Source organism: Convolutriloba macropyga, chromosome 2, assembly GCF_964194025.1.
Source record: "Convolutriloba macropyga chromosome 2, txConMacr16.3, whole genome shotgun sequence".
Classification (NCBI taxonomy): Eukaryota; Metazoa; Xenacoelomorpha; order Acoela; family Convolutidae; genus Convolutriloba; species Convolutriloba macropyga.
Window position 1 is genome coordinate 48,954,207 of NC_134469.1, and position 20,139 is coordinate 48,974,345.

Here is a 20,139-nt window from a genome sequence, read left to right on the forward strand (position 1 = left end):
AAGAGGCGTATGGGGTGACTGACTTGTTTGTCATATACTCAAGGTTCTTGTCTGACCTCCACAATAAGAAAAATGTGACTACCCTCAAATGACTGTGTCATACGAGCCAGTGGCTAAGACAATGTGGGAAAAATGTGTTCTTTGATGATCACAATCTCTTCGATTGTCGGTTGCTCGTTTTATTTTCTCAGTTTGTTCCGCTGCAGCAACGAAGACAAGTAGTAGACACTCCATTCATTACAGAAGTGCCAAACTTTTTCAATGGCTCTCCAATGTTGTCATGGTGTTCCCTTTTGTGACGGTTCTTGATTAGCTGTGATGCCGCTTATAATGAAATGATCAACGATATATTGATTTTTGTTGATGACGCTGTTAGATGGCAAGACCTAACGATGGCCTAAATTGGGTTCGGAAATTTTGAAAGGCACTAGAAGCTAATTTCGTCAAAACAAATTTTTTGTAAAAATGGAGCTTTAAATACTTTACTGGTGAATTCAAAACGCCGTCTCCTAGCTGATGTCAGGAGCCAATCAACACCATTTCAGCTTGAGAACTTGTTGATAAAGTCGTTGCATTCTTAAACTCAAAAAAATCTGAATTCGATTTTTCGGGCTGTTTTGAAAGTGATTGAATTGTCAGATACTGTAGATTTATTGGGGAATACCGGTTCTTCCTGTGAATCATTTGAGGTTATTGGGCAACCGTTTGTAGGGAGATTTTCTACTGGCCTTGAATGCATTGTTTTTCAGGTGAAACGTTAATATGGCTGCGCTTCAGTCCTGTTTTTGCTGTCCAGTTGTTTGCATCAAAGAGTCGAGAATGATCTATGCCTGTGAAACCTAAGCAGTACTGGTTTTATTCATTTTAAAAAGCATAGTGATGATTTGGCTCGCAATGGCAAAATATTCGACTGTCTTCGCCATGCATCAAACAAATTGCTAGATTGAGGATCTAAGTCTGTTGTTGACTACTGGCTTTCGTTTGTCGTTTGCTGAAATTAATGCGCACATTGTGTAGATGACGCTTCTCTTGACTATGTGTTAAAAGCAGGAAGAAAGGGCTACTGGTGTAAATTCTCTGCTTCTTGTCTTCAGTGAGGTAAAGCTGGCTGTAGGGACTGTTGTTCATTTCTTCTGTGCAGGAATTGTGGCTGATGGGAACAGTGATCAAACGCTCTGCTTATGATGAGGTGGGTGCTGATCAATGTTGGAGAAATCCGGGTCTTCAGATAGGCTCTCTTGCCGATTTGTGATAAACTAATCTTTCTCAAAATTGCAATGAGAGGGCTCTTGGGGGTTTTGTCGTGGGTTGTAAATTGTGGGAATGTTGAACGTTCTGATAGCGGCTGATTTTTATCTCAAGCGGTTTTTGAATTCGTTCAGTGAGTACTCTGATGTAGCGAGAACTCTCAAAAGTCTATGCCAATATGACTGTTTGATGATCAACTTAAGTTCACTGTTTTCTGGTTGCTGATACTCATAACTAAAGAAAGATGAGCAGATGAGCTTACTCTTTCTTTTAATTCTGTGATGCAAGTGAGCTTCGGTAGCTTCCAATGAGGGCCATGAGTCGTTGTTTTGTAGCAAACAATGCAGTACTTTTTACCGGAATTGGTGATTCAAGAGTTTATTCACTGAGTTTCATCGCGATACACAGTCAGTTGAGTGCTTTATTGGCTTTAATTTTCCAATTCCCTAAAAGATCAATGATCTGAGTTATGGCAATTCTGCTAGCACTAATGTTCCATTTTCTCTGAATATCATTGATCCAGTCTTGGTTAACTTCAGATTCTCTACAATGAAAGGTTGTGGAATTAGGAAATCCGTTGTCATTGATAAACTTTGTTACTGCTTCACATAGATGCTATAAAAAAGGCCTCACAGATTTCTAAACCTGGGTTGCTAAGTTTTGATTTGGGCTGCATTTGCCCTTGCTGTTATCATTTGCGAGTGCACTCGTTCGTCCGTTGCTGTGGCACTAAGACAAATGTGCACATGCCGTAGTCAAGGCGTCAAAAATTTCATGATGCTTTAGACTTGTCGAGAAGTTTGCTTCAAAATTTGTCGTTTCAGTTTGATTTTCTCAAATCCATTGCCTCGATGTGAAAACCTTCCGTACTGTTCCTAAGTTTTTGCGGAATTAGTTCTTCCCCTATGTCAATTTGGCCTCCATAGCAATTGCATGGATGACTTAAGCTGAATTCTTTGAGACAACCAACCATGCGGGTCAAACAATTTGGCGACTTCGGAAAATGTTGTTTTTATTTGGTGTTGTGAAAGAGCTTGTCTAGGGCTCCACCTTACTCCAAGGCCAAGGGTTTGGATTTTGTAGTCTTCACTGTTGATGATCAATTCGTCTGAAAGCTGTTGAAAACTGAGGGAAAGCCTTTGAAGAAATAAGGAAACGCGTGATTTCCAACTTAGGATATCAAAACAGGATATTACTGTGTCACATGCATTGAGTTCTGCGCTCTCACCTGTCAACGAGTGTCTGTTTCTCAGTATATAATTGTCGTTATTGATTGCAGGGCGCAATTGTTGTTGCAACTGTCAACGGAAGCCTTGATAGGTCAAAATCTGTTATAAGATGATGCTGCTCCATGCGTCATTCTGAATGTTTTCCGTGTTAGCACATCATAAGCTACTCCACAACGCGCTGTGATTATCGTTCTCTTGATTGTCAAGTTAAACCTGCCGATCCATCTTGTTGGCAAAATTGGCTGACAATGCTCTTTGATGAAATCGAGATCTGATGAGCAATCGAGACGGATTGCTTTGAGTTTCAGCTCCTGCCTGCAGACTCTTTAGCAGGATTTCATTGGCTTCACTTACTGTTCCTTCCCAAAGTCATCCAAAATGCGGTTTTTTTTTGTTTAGTATCGTATGCCAATCAATATGATTTGGGCTCGCAAAATTTTTGATAAGGCCTTTGAACTCTCCATCTTGAATAAATTGTCTTAATTAGGTTTCCCTCTGTGCCGTTTTGAAGGTAGTTGAATTGTCACTGCACATATCTTGCGGCATACAGCGTCTTCCTCTTAGTGACTTTAAGGTATTAGGCAGTCTTGCTTGCATAGACTTTCCACTGTTCCCATTTTGTTGTTTCTGATTTGAAAGAGATCAATGTGATAGGGACTGATTCCTGTAGTTAGTTTCACAAGATTTTTGCATCAAAGGGTTCAGAATGTTCTATGTCTGAAAAACCCGCGCCTTGCTGGTTTTCGTAATTGAAAAGAGCATGTTGTTTATCTGGCTCACAATGTCTAAACATTCTATTCTTTTCACCATGCATCGAACAAATTGCGGCAAGGAGGATCCAGGCGTGTTGGTGTTGACCAACTTTCACTTTTTGTTTGCTGAAATAGTTGCGCACTGTGTAAATTACGTTTTTTTAGTTGTGTTTAGTTTTTTACAGTAAGAAAGGGCTGCTGTAGCAAATCTTTGCTTCTTGGCTGTTCTGGTACTAAGCTGGCTGTAAGCACTGGTCTTCATGGCTGTTGTGACGGGATTGCGGTTGGTGGGAATAGTTTTTTCCATATAAATAGGTCAAGAATTCTAGAGGTAGTGCTGAGTATGAGTTTGGTGCTAATAATAATTGGAAAAATTTGGGTCTTCAGAGAGATTCTCCTGCCGATTTGTGAAAAACCGACTCTTCAAAATTGTTAGAGGCGGTTCATGGTGTTTTGTTGTGCGTTCTAAGTTTTGACAAAATTGTTTCTTGCTTTGGCTGAAGTTTTCATTGCTGTTTCTTATCATTGAAGACCTTCTCTTCCTGAATGATCTGACAAAGGCTGTGATTGGTGTTTGATTTTAATCACGACCGTTCCTTTATTTGTTGAGTGAAATTTGACATGGCCGGAACTCTTACAAATCACTGCAATGCTTACTGTTTTAATCAGTTTAAGTACACTATTGTCTTGCTGCTGATAAAGCATTAAAAAAAATTGGGATGGATAGCTTACTTTAGTCAATGCTTTAGTTGAGGCGTTCTGGATAGGTGTAGTTTCAATGCGGGGCATCGATTGTCGTTTTTTACGCAACAAACAGATTTTTTACCAAAAAATTGCGATTCAAATTTTCGTTCGTGAATTTCCTAGTGATGGTCTATCAGATGGAAGTTTTTCTGTGAAACAGTTCTGCATTTTCTGTGGAACAGAAACAACCTCATTGAAACAATCGAGTTTCAGCACTCCCGGAGTTTCACCAAACAATTTTGAACCTCTCCAAGGGAAGACTGTTGACTTAGGAAACCGATTGTCACTGATTGCATCTGTTTGAGTTGATGTCGAAATTTTCCGAACTGTTCCTGAAAGTAGAATGGAGACGCTTCGTCGCAGGTCTATTTGTCCAACCAAAGAAGTTTCATGGATGATATCAGTTGAATTCTTGTTAGTGAAAACTAACCAAGTAGTGTCAAGCAGCCCGATCACTTCTGCCAAATAATTTTCTTTTTTGTTTTGTCAAAGTCCTCGACCATGGAGATTTTAAAAATGAAGTGGTCTGGAACAGGGCTCAACATTACTCCAAGTGCTTGGAATTTGCGGTTGTCGCTGTTGATAATCAGTTAGTCTGTTATTTTGTGAAAACTGGAGGACAGTCGCTGAACAACTAAGGAAAAAGTTGATCTTCACATTCGTATAACAAAACAAACTTTTCTTTGTGCAGCTTAGAGTTGAATTTCAAGCGGCCATCTAAAGCACATAATAGCAAATTGTTTTCATCGATAGCAATGCAATATTTGCTGTTGCGGCAAATGTCGGTTGGGGCCTTGAGAGGCCAAATTCTGTGGTATGAAGGTCAAGCTGCTCATTGAAACATCTTTTTCATTTCAAAAGTTTTTCACTGCTAGGACATTTGGGTTTCTGCACAACACTCAGCAAAGCTTGTGTTCCTCGTCATCAAATTAAATTGTCCCTTCTTTTTGTTGGCAATATCGACTGACATTTCCTCTTGATGAAATTGAGATCTTTTAAGAAATTGAAACAGATCACTTTGAGTTTGATTTCCAGCCGTCAGGTGATCACTTAGCGATTTCATTGGCTGACGCAGCCGAACAATCAAAAAGGACTGTAATTTGAATTGTGGCACCGGTACCTGTGATAACAAACGGATGTGGTAATTAAAAACAGTTTGTGACTGATAATTTCAACCATCTTCTGGGAACTTTGTCCAAGTTCAGTGAAAAACTCAAGGAGCCGGCCATTACTGTTGTATATTGCTGTGTTTCTTCAGTCGGAGGATGAGACTTTCTAGTCTTCTTTTTGATTGATGGTAGGCATTACCCAGAAGTTTGGCGTCTTCCTTGGTTTGTTGGTGTTTCGGTCGAAAAGATTGGGGTTTTTGAAGTGTTGTCCCACATTGATAATGACATAGTAGTTCAAGTTTCGTCTTATTCTTGCCAAATCCGTTGCCGTTTTGTTGAATTAATCATCATGCTTCCATTTCAGGATAAAGATTAATGTTTCTACTTCTCGTAGAACCAAGTCCGAAAAATAGTTCAAAGGGTTTCTTCATTCATCAACCCAAAGCGTTGTACACCCTTGTCGTGATTATGTGGTTTTGTAATCTTGTGTCTAGAACTGCTCTGTTTTGCGGTTTTCCCCAATTGGAAGAATTGCCTTGGGAAGAAAAATCGCGTAATTCTTTCTGCGTTGCTGTAGCAACTGCTATTTTGGTCCCACTTGCTTATTTTCGATGCATGAGTGTTTGCTGCTTTTTGTGATATGCAACAAATTGTTGCTGCTGATGTCGCTGAACGTGACACTGAATTGGGATTGATTTCCGAATGCCGTGGACTCTTTTGATTTCGGTTGCTCTTATTATCAAATGAGCCATTAAAATGTTCAGTGCGATGCCCAGAGCGAAGGAATTTCAAGTAAAGGCGGTGCCCTCCTGATTACTCGCTCTCTGTTTTGTACTGAAATCGCTTTCGGTCTTTGATTTTGTTTAATCTTGTGGTTTTTGTTGTTTGAAATAGCCTCATGTTGTAGTCAATCAGATAACTACATACGAACGCAGTTGTCAAAATTTTCGAAGGTTAATGGGATTTGTCAACGGTTGATGCCAACAGCTGTGCGAATGCTTCAAGGGCGCCTGTCTTTTGTACCATCAAGTCCTTCAGTTCAAAATTGTGCTGGATGACATCTCCAGTTCTTGGAAATTTTTCGCAACCTTGCCTGGTTGTTTTGCCACAGTGAGTTACCAAAAAAGATTTACTGATTGATCACGGTCTGTCCAAAATTGCTAATCAGTCAGGGGCTAATCAGCACTTGACCACAGTCTCCATTAGTTCTCGAACTGCCTTTGGATATTTATTTGCTACTCGCTTATGTAAAAATATGACGTGAACAAAAAATTGGTCCATTAAAATGAACTTTTTTGTCGCGTCTTTTCTTCAAGGGGTCGCAAGCGTTACTAATTTTAGCGTTGATTAATTGTTAGTTTTGAAGCATTGATGCATCTCATTATCTCAGAGTTTTTGAGAAAATAAAACTTCTGACTGCCTTTTATCCGGTTGTTGCTGGTCACTGCTGCAAAGAACTGGTCCCATTGGGAAATTTAGGTTGGCAGTTTCCACCAAAAGATTGGATATCCAGTTTCGGCAGTTGAACATTTGTATTGGCAGATTCAGTAAATGCGTATCTCTTCAATTAAAATATTGATTGGGATTCTTATAATCTGGACAGAATGATTGAAACGGTCAACACGCGCAGCCACCTTTTGTCTTAACTCTCTAATTTTTTGACCTCCTCGTCGATTCTATCCAAATCTTTATTCACATCGTCTTCAAAGTTTCAGTTCTTTTCTGGCAGGTAGAAAAAACTTTGACAATAAAATTAAGATTGCTTCCAGTCCTATGGGCACTTGTTCACTGATGTCTTCTCCAGGTGTCTGTATTCTTTGGCTTATTTTTTTTCAATCACGTATAATTTGTTTTTCATTGTTGGTAATATTGTTTTGCTGCTCTGTCTTTTGTTGCTTTTGCAATTCCCTGGTGAATGGGCTTCCGGTCTCATTTTCTTTGTTCTCTTGTTTTTTGATGTCTTTGTCTTCGGTGTTGGTCTTCGGTGTTTGTATCATTAGTTTGGTTGATAGTTGCTAGATGTAAGACAAGAAATGTCAAGACTAATCCGTCTATCTGATCCAAAGAACTCACAATAAAAACTGAATTTAATCTTAGAAAAGCAGATGTGTCGATTAATGCTAATTAATATGTCAATTTTAGGCTGCTTTGGTTTCAAAAAAAAGAGTAAAAAACGGCCCTCTACATTAATTCCTGCAACAAGTAACTCTTTCTCAGGGATCCAAATTAATCAAATTTTCTTTAAATTCAATCAACTTATATTAAATCAAAGCTAATCAACCTAATTGCACAGTGGTTTTCTATTGATGGTCCGCTTTTTAACACTAACACTTTTTGTTACTTTTGATACCTGAATAAAAAGGTTCTTTGTCTTGTCTTCCTCTCATGATAGGGATTCATATGTCTGATCTGAGCTGATCGTAACACCCGTGTTCACTCTTATTCTTTGCTATCACTTATATTTTCGATCGGCGGAATGGAAATGAATAAAAACTCATGAATTTTTGTTTATCTTTATTTTTTGGATTGAAGCAAACACAAACTTGTGACTTTGTTAGAGCGTATGGTAATTACTAGTTACAGTTTCCGTTACAACCTTGAAACCTTTTTTAACTTCAAACTGGATTAAGTAAATTTTCTGAAAGGTGGTTTCTTTTATTATCAAAGATTTTGCAAGGCCAATGACACCTTTTACTAAGAAGACTAAAAAAGTTTCCGGTAATTTATGTTTGCTTTGCCCGATGCTAATCAGAACTAGAGATTTCATAAGTATAAAACATCGTATCTTTATTAGAAAAAAAACGGGGGACCGGAAAATCACAGTAGTGCAGTTAGCGCTGTAGTTTTGAACTACATTCTATAAAAATCTATATCAATTTTTATCTATTTACAATCTGAGAAAACTTGAATTAAACGAACTGTAGTTCTTTAATGTGTTTATGCAGTGCTCGTTCTTCTGTAAGAATTGCGTTTCAATGAAAGACAGCAACAAATGATTGCTTTTCATTGAATTAAATGTTAACAAAATCAAATTCTTAGCTTTGCTTTTTCTCATAAAAAATCACAAAGAAAATCATCAAAAAAAATTTATAAAATTAGCTAAAAGCAACGACTTTCTCGGAGAAATCAGTGGGTGGAGAAAATACCTTGAAATTATTTTGACAATAAACTCCATCGAGCAAAAAAATTAGGCCAGACAATTTAAGAGCAGTACATTAAACGGAACAATAGGCTGGTATTTGAAGCACTACGGCTGATAGAAAAAAAATAGTTTCCTTGAAAGTAATTAGATTTTGTTTCGGTCCCGCAACTTAGTTGGCATAAACTTATTACGCCCTTCAAGCACACGTGCTGTTTTTGAATATATATTTATATATATATATATATATATATATATATATATATATATATATATATATATATGTAAATGTTTATGAATATATATATATATATATATATATATATATGTAAATGTTTATGAATATATATATGTATATAAATATATATATATATATATATATAAATGTTTATGAATATATATATATATATATATATATATATATATATATAAATATATATATATATATATATATATATATATATGTGTGTGTGTGTGTGTGTATATATATATATTCAAAAACAGCACGTGTGCTTGAAGGGCGACTTATTTAAAGTTTATGCCAACTAAGCTGCGGGACTGAAACAAAATCTAATTATTTTCAAGGAAACTATTTTTAAATTGTATATATATATATATATATATATATATATATATATATATATATATATATAAATATATATATCCCAATTTTAGCCCACCATTTTACATGCTAAGCGTTGTTGGCGGTCGTTAAATTATGTGCGCAGTAAAAAGAGTTAGACATCCCTATTTTTCTAATATGTTAATGTGCTATATAACAAACCATAATTTGGAAGGGGTTGTGAAAAACACTGGGAAAGGGAGAACAAAATATATCTAATAAATAGTATTCATGAGGTTGTGCTTACTCGGTGTGCATTCATTTATTGTCTTTCTTAGCATTTTGACCATTCGCGTCTTGGAAGAAAAAAACGGGTGACATGAGAATGCTCAAATCAGAGGTTTTTTAAAAAAAATCCTATTGATAAAGACTAATGGAAAACAAAATGTACTGAGTTTAATGGAAACGAAATCAAAAATAGCTGGATTTGTCATTTTCATTGATAAACTAAGAAAACTTGTGAATTTTTTTCTGATATCAAAGTTACTGCGATTAGCGCATTTAACTATGCAAATAAATAGTTAGTACCTACCTTCACTTCACTAAAATTTACTAAAATTTTATTAAATACTCTGATATCCCAAAAGGAGAAAAATTCAACCATGAAAATCTGTTCTTAGTTTTCTAGTGTTCTCAAATTTTTGTAGCGGATTCTATCGGTTTTCTAATTGAATGTTACAATATCCAGGAAATCCCAGATCAGCCTGAGCTTTCTTTTACTGAAACTTTTTCACGTATCTATGAAATTTGATCGAATGTTAAACGTTGCATCGTTGCAAACATGAACGTAAAGAAACGTAAAAAGTATTACAATGTTGTTCCCAGAGAAGTCCAAAAGCGTCAAAGATCTTCTCAGCACGTTTTTCAGTATTCTTCAAAACCAATTTTTTCAAACAATAAAATAAGCCGGAGAAGAGTTGCTGGCTCATATTTTATAGTATTTTTCAAATATTTTTTAATACACCACTGATGAATTTATTTGCCAATTACTGAAAAAAAACTGAAAGAGCTCAAATTTGAGCTAGAATTTAAGCAATGATTTTTTAACAATTCCACATATGACTTGAAAAGACTAGTTTTTCAAAACAAACCTGTTCTAAAATTCTGCCTTTTTCCAAATTTAATAAAATTGGGCTGCTAGACTCAGATTAATTCAGACAAAATCTAGTCTCCTCTTGTTGCTCTGATTTTCAATGCCCTCAACAAGTATTAATTGGTTTATTGTTCCGTCCCCTCTTGAGGGGGAGGAACTATATACTCAATTGGGTTTTTTTGTTCAGACAATTTTTGCCGATCGATACATTAATCGTAGAGAGGGTTGAAACTGGTATCATTAGAATAGAAAGCTCGTCCAGCATAGAATATGGAATCAAAAAGATTTTTCTTTTTTTTTCAATTTTTACAGGGAGTTATCGAGGTTTAAACTTCTGAGAAAAGTAGAGTGAATTCCGTTGTTTTTATTCACATTTTCCGCCGGACTTTTTGCCAAAATATTTGTGAATTCTGCAAACATTTGTTAAGATTTGTAAGAAAAGTGTTGTTGACTTTGTATGCAAAGACAGAAACGTAATGTTGATTATTTTGATTTAATTTTTTTGTCAATTTGGGCTAAATTTTTCAATATTCAGCCTTTTTCATAAAAAACAGCACCTAAGAAGCTTGTTTAGTCCACTTTGATTAACTTTGCCGGAAGTACACCCACAAACAACATTAATACAATCTTTGTAGACTCAAAGGGGGGGTGGGCTATTTCTACTTCAACTTCTGTTGAGAGTGCTCTATAATTAGAACTTTGCCGTTTTTGCTAACATTGCTCGTTGATTAGTAAGAAATTTTTTTTGCATTTTTAACTAACAGATTATCTATATCTATAACATTTATAAAATTAAGTATCCCTAATAGATGATGAGCATTATCAAGGCTAGTTTTGGAGCAATCTTGGACTGTTACAATCCAAAAAGACTTCGGATTGTAATCAGTCCATCTTTTTTCTAAAAGTTGATTTTTTATTTTAATTAAAGAAGAGAACATATCAAATCAGAACTCAGGAGTGATAGGTCCAATTGGCTTCCTCAGCAGCTCCAAGCTAATGCTTTTAGTTTTTTACTTGAAAGTTTATGGTTGTTTTGACTCTTGAAAGTATTTGAGTTTTAAATAGATAATGGCTTAATGAACTTTTCCTCTATTTTTTCTTAATTTGGTCACCTTGTAGCTTAGTTTCAGCAAAGAAAAAGTGCTTCGCTTTTTTACTGATTTAAAATAAATCTTTTTTGCGGTTTTATGCCTCAAGGTATTTTTTTCTGGCTTTGATACAACTAGGTTTCAGATTTTTTTATTTTTAGATAATTGCCAGTTTTTTACGATTTCTAGTTTTGTCACATTATCACATTTTTGACAGTTCTCATAACACCTTATTGGCGACCTAAATAAGGCACATTTGAACATAATAAAATCCTGAAAGATATAGATTTTAGTTATAACGGCTTCGACACTTCTTTCTTGAAGAGTTTAATTGAATTTTTTAATTTTGTCTCTAACTGTTGTTTTTACTTTCTGTTTTTTGGTTGAATGAAATTTCCTGTATAATGGCAGCTTTCATTGGCTTTTCAAGGAAGAATAGATGAACCAATATTCTGATATTAGTAGATAGCTCATGGCTTTCATGCTTTTACTTTACTGCTTTTGTTCTGTTTCTCTAATTGTTACCAAACTTTTTACGGACTGGTCCCATATCTTTTCTGGTGATTTATAAGTTATTTTGTTTAGTTTCAGTTTTATCTGACGGTATGTTGACTTTGTTATTAAGTTTTGTTTTTAAAAACGGATAAAGTTTTTGCTGTAATTAATGATTGTTGTTGTTTGATTTTGCTGTTCGTCTTCACTTGCTTTCTTAATATTGGCATATCTCATCAATCTGGTGCGTCATTTTTTACTCCACTGAGTTATTTGCTTTGGATGCTATCTTTTCGTTCATACACCATTTTTTTGAAAAAATACTTGGGTTTTTTTGGACTCCCAAAAATAATTTTGGTTTTTCTATCTGTTCTATCTCATTTGGTAGACAATTGTGCCAAAATTGTGGATGAGCGGATCGGAACCTTATGTGCGATCGCACATTACCGAGCCTCCTTGTTGGGTATAGAGATATAAAATGTCTTTCTTGAAACGCGTCGATTCATTGAGAAACAAGAGGGTATTAATCTTCATCAGATTTTGGTAATTGATTTTGAAACGACTAGTGATGTTATCACTAGTTGATTGTCAATTTCACATTGTAATGGGTATGTGCACATCAGAGCTTTAAAAAAAGGAGGAATACAAGTGGACGCAGGGACGTATATTTGCCCTCAGTTTGGAAACAGAGAAATATTTGTTATTCTGGTTAAAGCTTACAAAAGCCTTTGCCTATACTAATTTTCACTGTTCACCAAAAAACAGTTTATGGGTAAACGCATTAGATAAAAAGATCAGGTTATCATTTTCCGCTTTGTTAGTTTCAATTTAAACAAATGTGTCCTTGCGATACCTATACTGATTTTTTTTTTGAAAGCTAACGCTATAGCAAAGCTTTGATTTTTTTGTTCTACTCAATACGTTTAAAAACACATGTTGTCAAATTAAAATGCACCTGAGACGGGGTCACAATTGCAGATCCAATTTTTCCTTTTTGGCGTTTTCAAATCAAAATTTGAATATGATTGCCCAAATTTAACAAAATGTTTACAAAAAAATGTTTTGTTTTGAAGTCGTTGTCCCTTGTTTTTAAAGCTCATTTATGTGAAACAGTTGTGTTCGACTGTTTTTTATCGAAGTTGAATAACGTAGCCGGCATATTGTCTTAATACGCAAGAATGAAAATCTTCATTATATAATTATTTTCAAATCAAACTTCAAGCCGAAATTAATTTGTGTGGTTAAATTAATTTGCGTGCTCTCTTTTCAATTAGAATTTAATAATTTATTGCACATCATTTTATTTAGCGAAGTTTATGCCTAAAATTTTGTTTATGCTGACAAGTTTATCGCGTGATTAACTCATTCAGAATGCGGTTACCAATGACTGGCTGCCTTGTGGTAAAAGTCACCAACAAAGTCATTTTAGCTTAATTGGTCAAACATAAACTGACGAAGACGGTGACTTAAACGAAATCACGATGAAACCAATAAATTCCCGCTTTGGCTTTGTGGCTATTAAACAGTAAATAATTTAGAAGTCAATCTGTGTGGCCTATTTTTATTGGCGGTCTAAAACCTACAAAGAACTGATTGGCGGTCGAAGAGCATCATTGATTAGTGTTCGCTCAGTTTTTCTTGTCTCAACTCTGCCAAGAAAACTACTCAGTAGACACGCAAAAGTAATCCTCTAACAAATACTGAAACCCGAACCATTACTGAAAGAAAAATGTCACATCGTTTTTCTTGTCGTGACGGATAAGGAAAAAATTATAGAACTACATTTGATGACTTAATTACTAAAGACAGGTTCTGTTTTCTCTGGTTTTCTAGTCCTTCTATACATGGTTAAGTGTATGTCTATTAATTAAATGGTTCAATTTTGTATTTTTAAAGCTATTTCGTTAAACACACTCATTTCAATCCAATCGGAGTTCATTTTCTCTTGCCATGGAAGTTGAGACATTTTTACATTTGACAAATTGCAGTACGAAAAATTTTCGCTAAACTGATAATCTCATTGATATGAAGCTAATTGCAATACTTTGATACTTGGTGATATAGTTAGCCAAAGGCTCGTTTTCGCAATTGTTTCGGCTATGGTTTCTCTCGTCTGTTGAGGCCTAGAGTAGGTGCGACTTTAGAAATAATTTTGATCGCGCCGAGACCACATGTGAAGCGAGTTTTATCGCCATTAAATAATGAATGATTCTGCAAACATAGTCTGGGGTGCAAATAACATGCACCCACTAAACTCGGGGGGGGGGGGGGAACGAAGAAGATCCCGTATTGAAAGAACAGTTACTGAAAAGAACAGTCATTTTAGGTATTTTTCCGTCTACGTTCTTTTTTGACTTGGTCATTTGTGGTCTGTTGTTTCATTGCAGACTTATAAAGTCTTTTTCGGCTATTGAATGACCTACGTGCGCTCAGCTCAATTCGTTGCCATTTGTTAGCTGACAAAGCCAGAGCTTTTTCTTGTACAATATTCAAAATTTTGATTTTAGTATATTGTGTTACATACGACACTTTTTCAGGTTTTCCATGTGATCGATTTAATTCCTGGATCTACGACGTATTTCTGCTAGTACTGAAATGGAAAAGGATTTTGTACTCCTTTGAAAAATTTCAAGATCTCTGATGTAATCTGTTCAGCTATCAGATTATGCTAAAGCTATTTCCAAATGACAAACTAGTCAACTATTCATCCCAAGTAGAACTGTGAAAAAAGGTGAACAGTAGGTAAATCTTAATTAGACTAGTTAGACAAGTATCTATTGACACTGCGACCACATAAAATGCTTTGTTTGGAGCAAGTAAGAGCTAAATAACAGTTAGACATCAGAAGTTAATTTACATCTCATTTTCTCGACACCCACACTATCTAGAAGTTTCTCAATTTCAACAATTTCATTCATTTGCTCACCCTCTGTTTTGAATGTTTCGGCATCTTTTAAAACCGTAAGTCTTTTCATCAACGCCTGCTCACATTGAGTAAACATTTTGTCGGCATTTTGTGTCCCGTTCAATTTGAGGAATATTTGCGCGGCAGTAAAAGAGGCGGATGCGAGCAGTCTATGTTGAAGGGGCTGAGTGCGTGCTACCACTTCTAGACATGTGTCAATACTAAGTTGGGCAAGCGGATAGTTCTCACATTCTTGATGGATTTCGGTAATCCTCATTAAAGCATTGCAATGACACCTGGCCTCTTTTTCTGTAATGACGTCACTACTATATTCATCCCATAATTTCTGACAGATATTTGTAACTTTCTCAAAGTATGCAAACGATTCGTCTAGACTGGCAATTTGGTCATCAGAATCACCATCAGAACTATAACCATCGTTATTATTATAAGTTTGTATTTCCCCATTTTGATCGTCAACTAATTCACCCGTTGACTTCTCCATTCCTCTTTTCTGATTATTTTCAGACTCAGAGCTCTCAATATTTTGTTGTTCACTGTCATTACAAGTTTCACTGCTACTCATTCTGATTGATTTGGCTGAACAAACAACACTGTCTGAAGCACAAGTCGGTCCAAACTCAGCCTCAATTTCAGCCAGAAGTCTTTCACTTTCTAGAACTGGGTCATCGCCATAGCTTTCCGACGAATGTCTCCGCTTCCGACAATCTGTTTTCTCTAAATATGAAAGTAAATATATAACAAGGAGTCTCAGTAATGTGCGTTCGCACATAAAGTACCGACCCCGCTCATCCACATTTCTGGCATAAATGTCTACCAAATCAGGAAGATATAAAACCCCAAAAATTCAAGTATTTTTCAAAAAATACGTATGGACAAAGATCGCCTCCAACGCAAATAACTCAGTGGAGTAAAATATTTAACATTAGAGTGATGAAATCAGTCATTACCAAGAAAGCAAGTCAAGACGAACAAAAAAATCAAACAACAATAACAAACATTAATTACATCCAACACTTTGTCTATTACAAAAAACATAATAACAAGCTCAAGAGCGTCGGATAAAACTGAAACCAAACAAAATAACTTATACTTCACTAAAAAAGACATGGGACAACTCTATAAAAAAAACTCGGAAACAATTAGACAAAAAAGAACAAAAAACAGCAATATTAAAAAATTGGCTTATATTTTCAAAAACAATTAATTTCAAAAAAATGAAAACCAATAGATAGCAATTGAATACATCCAACACGTTTAATATCACATACGAATCCATAGGAGGGCATTCAGACTTGTGATTAATCAATTGTTGATGCGGTTACAAAAAGAACAACAAATAGAGTAAACGAAAACAAAACTCAATTAAAACTTTGGCCCCTCAAAGTATGTTCAATTGAGCCTTCGTCGAACGCCAAATATGTAGTATAGGCCGTCTCATGACTGAGAATAGGTAACAAGTAGACCAGAAAAGAGATTATTTAACACTTTCGTTTTCCTTTAAAACAATTATTTCAAAGTAATGAAAGCCATTACCTGCAAAATGAATTAGACAAATAGGTTCGTTTATTCCTCCAAAGGAAGCGCTTGAGGCCTGTAATTATTTAGAATATGTCTTACGTCTACAACAGCAGCGTTAAATATAGACAAAAATAAAAAACCCGTGTCGAAGCCAGTAAAATCATAACGGATTCTTTAAAAAAAAAGATTTTGTACAAATTAACCTTCCTTCGATAAGAATATTGTCATTTGTGACCTGTACTTAACCAGACTAGGTAAAAAAAACAAAAAGCACAAAAAATGCGAAATTAAACATCGTTAAAAAGGGTTTTTTAATTTTCGAAAACAATTGTTTTCGAAGTCATGAAAACCATCAGCTATCTACTCAAATCAGAACAAACGCGCATTTATTGCTTCATGAAAAGCCAATGAGACCTGTCATTATCCAGGTAATTTCATACAACTAAAAAGACAAAGTAAAAACGAGAGTTAAACAATTGTACAAAATTCAATTAAATTCTTCGAGAAAGGGGTGTCGAAGCCGTTAAAACAATAATCCATGCTTTCTAAGAATTTTATATGTTCAATTCTGCCTTATTCTGAACGCCAGTAATGTAATATGGGAACTTTCAATAATGTGAAAATGTGACAAAACGAAAAAAATGCGAAAAAAAGGGGCCAATACATAAAAATAAAAAAAATGAAATCTATTAGTATCAAAGCCAGAAAACCATAACTTAACGCGTAAAACCTCAAAAAAATTAGAATTTAATCCAGTAGAAAGACTCTGTTTACAGGTGACCCAACTTTCGTAACAAAACCATTGCCAAAATAAGAAACCAGCTGAATAAAATCAAAATCACAAAAAGTTTCATTGTTAAACTCAGAGGAAAATAGACCCGAATGACTACGAACGCACTTCGGAAATATGTTCATGAACAGCTCGCATGAAAACAAGACAAAGATCAAATACCCATGAGTTACGTTAAAATATCTCGACAATATGCTATCTCGCGATCTCAAGAATTATCTCGCGAGAAACCTGTTCGTTTTTTGTTTTCCTTAATTGTTAAAATCAACACTCAAGTTTGGTGACCAATTGACTTCAAAAATCAAAAAGTAAAAACAGATTTTAAATTGCAGATATTAAAAATACTTATATTCAAAAAAGCCGCCTGAATGCGTCTTGTTCGATCAGTAACTTTTTCTGCTCGATCAGTAATTTTTTCTCACCACTCTGTCAAATCACGAAGCCACCACTGTCTATTCTCAGTGCTGTTCCCTTTTCTACGAGCAACATTTGACTTTATATCCAGTGAAATACTAAGTCGTCAAACTAAAAATAAATCACCGGCACTCCTTTTGGGGTTGGAAAAGACTGTGGCAATTACAACGCCATCTCACGTTTTTCACGTTTGTAATAAAACCACTAAGGGTAACCATTTAATATTCCAATTTCCTCGTACCATTTAAAACAACGTAGCTGAGAGATAGCCCGAAAATTGCTGTGATAGCTTCAGACCTGTGATAAGAAATAAAATAAAAATGAAAAGAATGAGACCTAAAGTTATTTAAAGGCAAGTCAAATGCAACCAAAAAACTAACTATTCACACAAATGAACAAAAATAATTGCTCAAAAATTAAAATTATAGCGTCACGCATATTGCACGCAACTCATTACGACAATGGCATGAATGAATGACAGAATAAAAGCTGATTTGAAGTAACTGTGACGTAATATCGTCGTAACAAAAATCTGGACGATCAAAAAATAGCCGCCAGATTGCCGGACAATAGCCGCGAAATAGACAGTTAGAGCCCTCTAGTTATATGCTACTGACAAAAATAAAATTAAGTAATATAGGCTTGCAATTATGACGCTTGGATTACCTCTATTCAATTTAATTCAGAGTTTACACTCTCAATTTAGATTTAAGAGGGGGAATTTGAAAGTGATTTTGAGTGAGGTTAGTCAGGTAGGCAAGCTCAGCTGAAAATACTTTAACACCTAGACAGAATGCAATTAAAAAAGCATCATGCACACAAATTCAACTTCAGATTGGTAGAAGTCACCGAAAAAAGTCACACTTTGAGTCCCAGGCATGTGACCAAATGATCGTAACAGAAAAGACGGCGACTTAAAAAAAGACCAGCACGTTTACAATAATTGCTATGAACTTCGTTCGAGCAATTAAAAAACCACAACCAGACCAATAATATCGCTATTGCTTTGCGGCTATTGAAAAACCAAAGGCCAATTATAGCTCCGCTCAGCTATCCCAGGTACTACAAATACTAGTGTCAGGCAAATAACTTTCAAACGACAAACAAGGGTTTGGCTTTTGCTGTGGCTAGATTAAGCATAAGGAGGCTAGCCTCAACAGTTGGGATGATAAAAGCGTGTGGTTGAAAACGGGGATCCAAAATTCCAAAATAGTACTTCAAGCTATAAATAACCTGCCTTTTATGCGAGCGCTCCTCATCGACTTCGCTGATCTTCCCTACACGCAGAGTTTAGTAAAGCGTTAAATAAACTGCTCCGAACCTTACTGCTCTTGGTCTTTGCCAATTTTTCGCGTTTCTTTTGAGGAAGTAAAATAACTAAATCGAGCGACAAAATACTCAAGACAAATTAACCAACGATCAAGCAAAATTATGCATAAAAAAGACACGACTACCATAATTATTTCAGACTTCGCTTGAGAGCAATAAAGACCAACAGAACTAATGTAATAGCTGCAAAGAGCGAAAGAACATTCTAGAACAAAACGGCCAGGCAAAAGTTTCTCAAAAAAGACACTATTTAAAACAGCTGCTTTAAACTTGTTCGGGAGCCGTTAGCTCACAATTTTTAACATTTGGAAAAATGTGTTATACAGTAAAAGATCAACAAAAATTAGACAATTACCTCTATTCTGTTCAGATTCAGGGCATTCTTCATTTCCATTAACTGTCGCTGTCGTCTGATTTCCTTCCCGAGATTCTGTAGCCAGACTTACCGGCGACGTTCCATTATTGCATTCATCATCGTCCTTTGGCTCATACTGTGACTCGCCATCATCGGACTGGGTAGCGAAGTAGTGATCTAAATGTGTCACTCCCATCCAATAATAGACTTCAATGCATTCTCTAGACATTTCTCCAAAAACTTCTCTGCACTTTGAGGACAATTTAGAAAAGTAGATGTACGCCTCCAATATCCGGCCATCTCGTAGACAGTTGATAGCATTTTCCAACTCTGCAGGATTTATTTTACTCTCCATTTTCGGACTGCAATCACATTTCTGAATTTAGACCCAACAGTTACGGAGTATTACTATTAGCAGCTCTTCGAGATACCTCGCTCAAAAATGAAGCAAAGATATTTCGAATGAGCTGTTCACTGCGCCCTGTTTTCTCAGTGGAAAGTTGAACCGCGGAATGTGATCATTTGTACCACCTCGTACGTATGAGCCCAAAACTTGAAAGTTGTCACAAGTTCCCACTCAACACACGTACAAAACATTGTAGAGTTTAAAAACTGCTTCTTCTGATAACATACCAGGCAAAAATAATTTGAAATAAATTTCGCATTTTTAAAGAAGTTCATAAAAGAAATGAAATATTCAATTTTATCTGAACAAAATACATGGAAAAGTTGCGCCAATAAAGACTTTTCATTAGAATTTAGGGAATATAAGCAATTTAAAGAATATAAAATCGCAACAGCTTTATGCTATCTTTCCAGTTACCCCCACGTTATCTTACTAAATGTTCGAACATTTCTTCAGAAATTGAATATATATGCCCAAAATTTTTAAATGCACTTTTCTGCATTTTGGATAGATAAGAGTGGTTTAATTTCTCAAACGAGTAGATTTAATTTCTCAAAAATCTGTAAAACGTGAATACATTGTCCCCCAACTGAACTAAATTTTGCAGTTTTGCATCGCTTTCGTCCAATTTTTTTTCTGATTTGTCGACTCTTTTGGAATTTTTTTCCAACGAATCAATTGTAAAGTAAAGTGCTAACTAATAAGTCTGACCCTTGTTTAAAAAATTTTATCATTTCTTTGCCAAATAAGAAAAAAGAGATAGTTAGGAGCTTAATTGTCAAATTAAATCTACAACTGGTCCTTTTTAGACAAAATATACACCATAAAGCTGCATCAGTTATTCAGATTAATTTCTGTAGCTGCAAACTTGTAGGTTAACTA

The 20,139-nt window shown here is 35.4% G+C and overlaps 1 protein-coding gene across 1 annotated transcript; it reads right to left on the reverse strand.

Moving 5' to 3' along the window:
• Positions 1-14,258: 14,258 nt before the first annotated feature.
• Positions 14,259-19,492, reverse strand: LOC142335328 (uncharacterized). The gene is made up of 2 exons (XM_075383778.1): positions 18,852-19,492; positions 14,259-15,159 (listed from the first exon to the last, which is right to left on the reverse strand). The coding sequence occupies exons 1-2, from the start codon at positions 19,204-19,206 to the stop codon at positions 14,351-14,353; spliced, it is 1,164 nt and encodes a 387-aa protein (XP_075239893.1). The 5' UTR covers positions 19,207-19,492; the 3' UTR covers positions 14,259-14,350.
• Positions 19,493-20,139: the final 647 nt, after the last annotated feature.

Coding starts and splice junctions, on each gene's coding strand:
- LOC142335328 (XM_075383778.1), bottom strand. CDS start 19,206: ATGGAGAGTAAAATAAATCCTGCAGAGTTGGAAAATGCTATCAACTGT. Junction 15,160..18,851: donor TGAATCTGAACAGAATAGAG/GTAATTGTCTAA, acceptor TTTCATATTTAG/AGAAAACAGATTGTCGGAAG.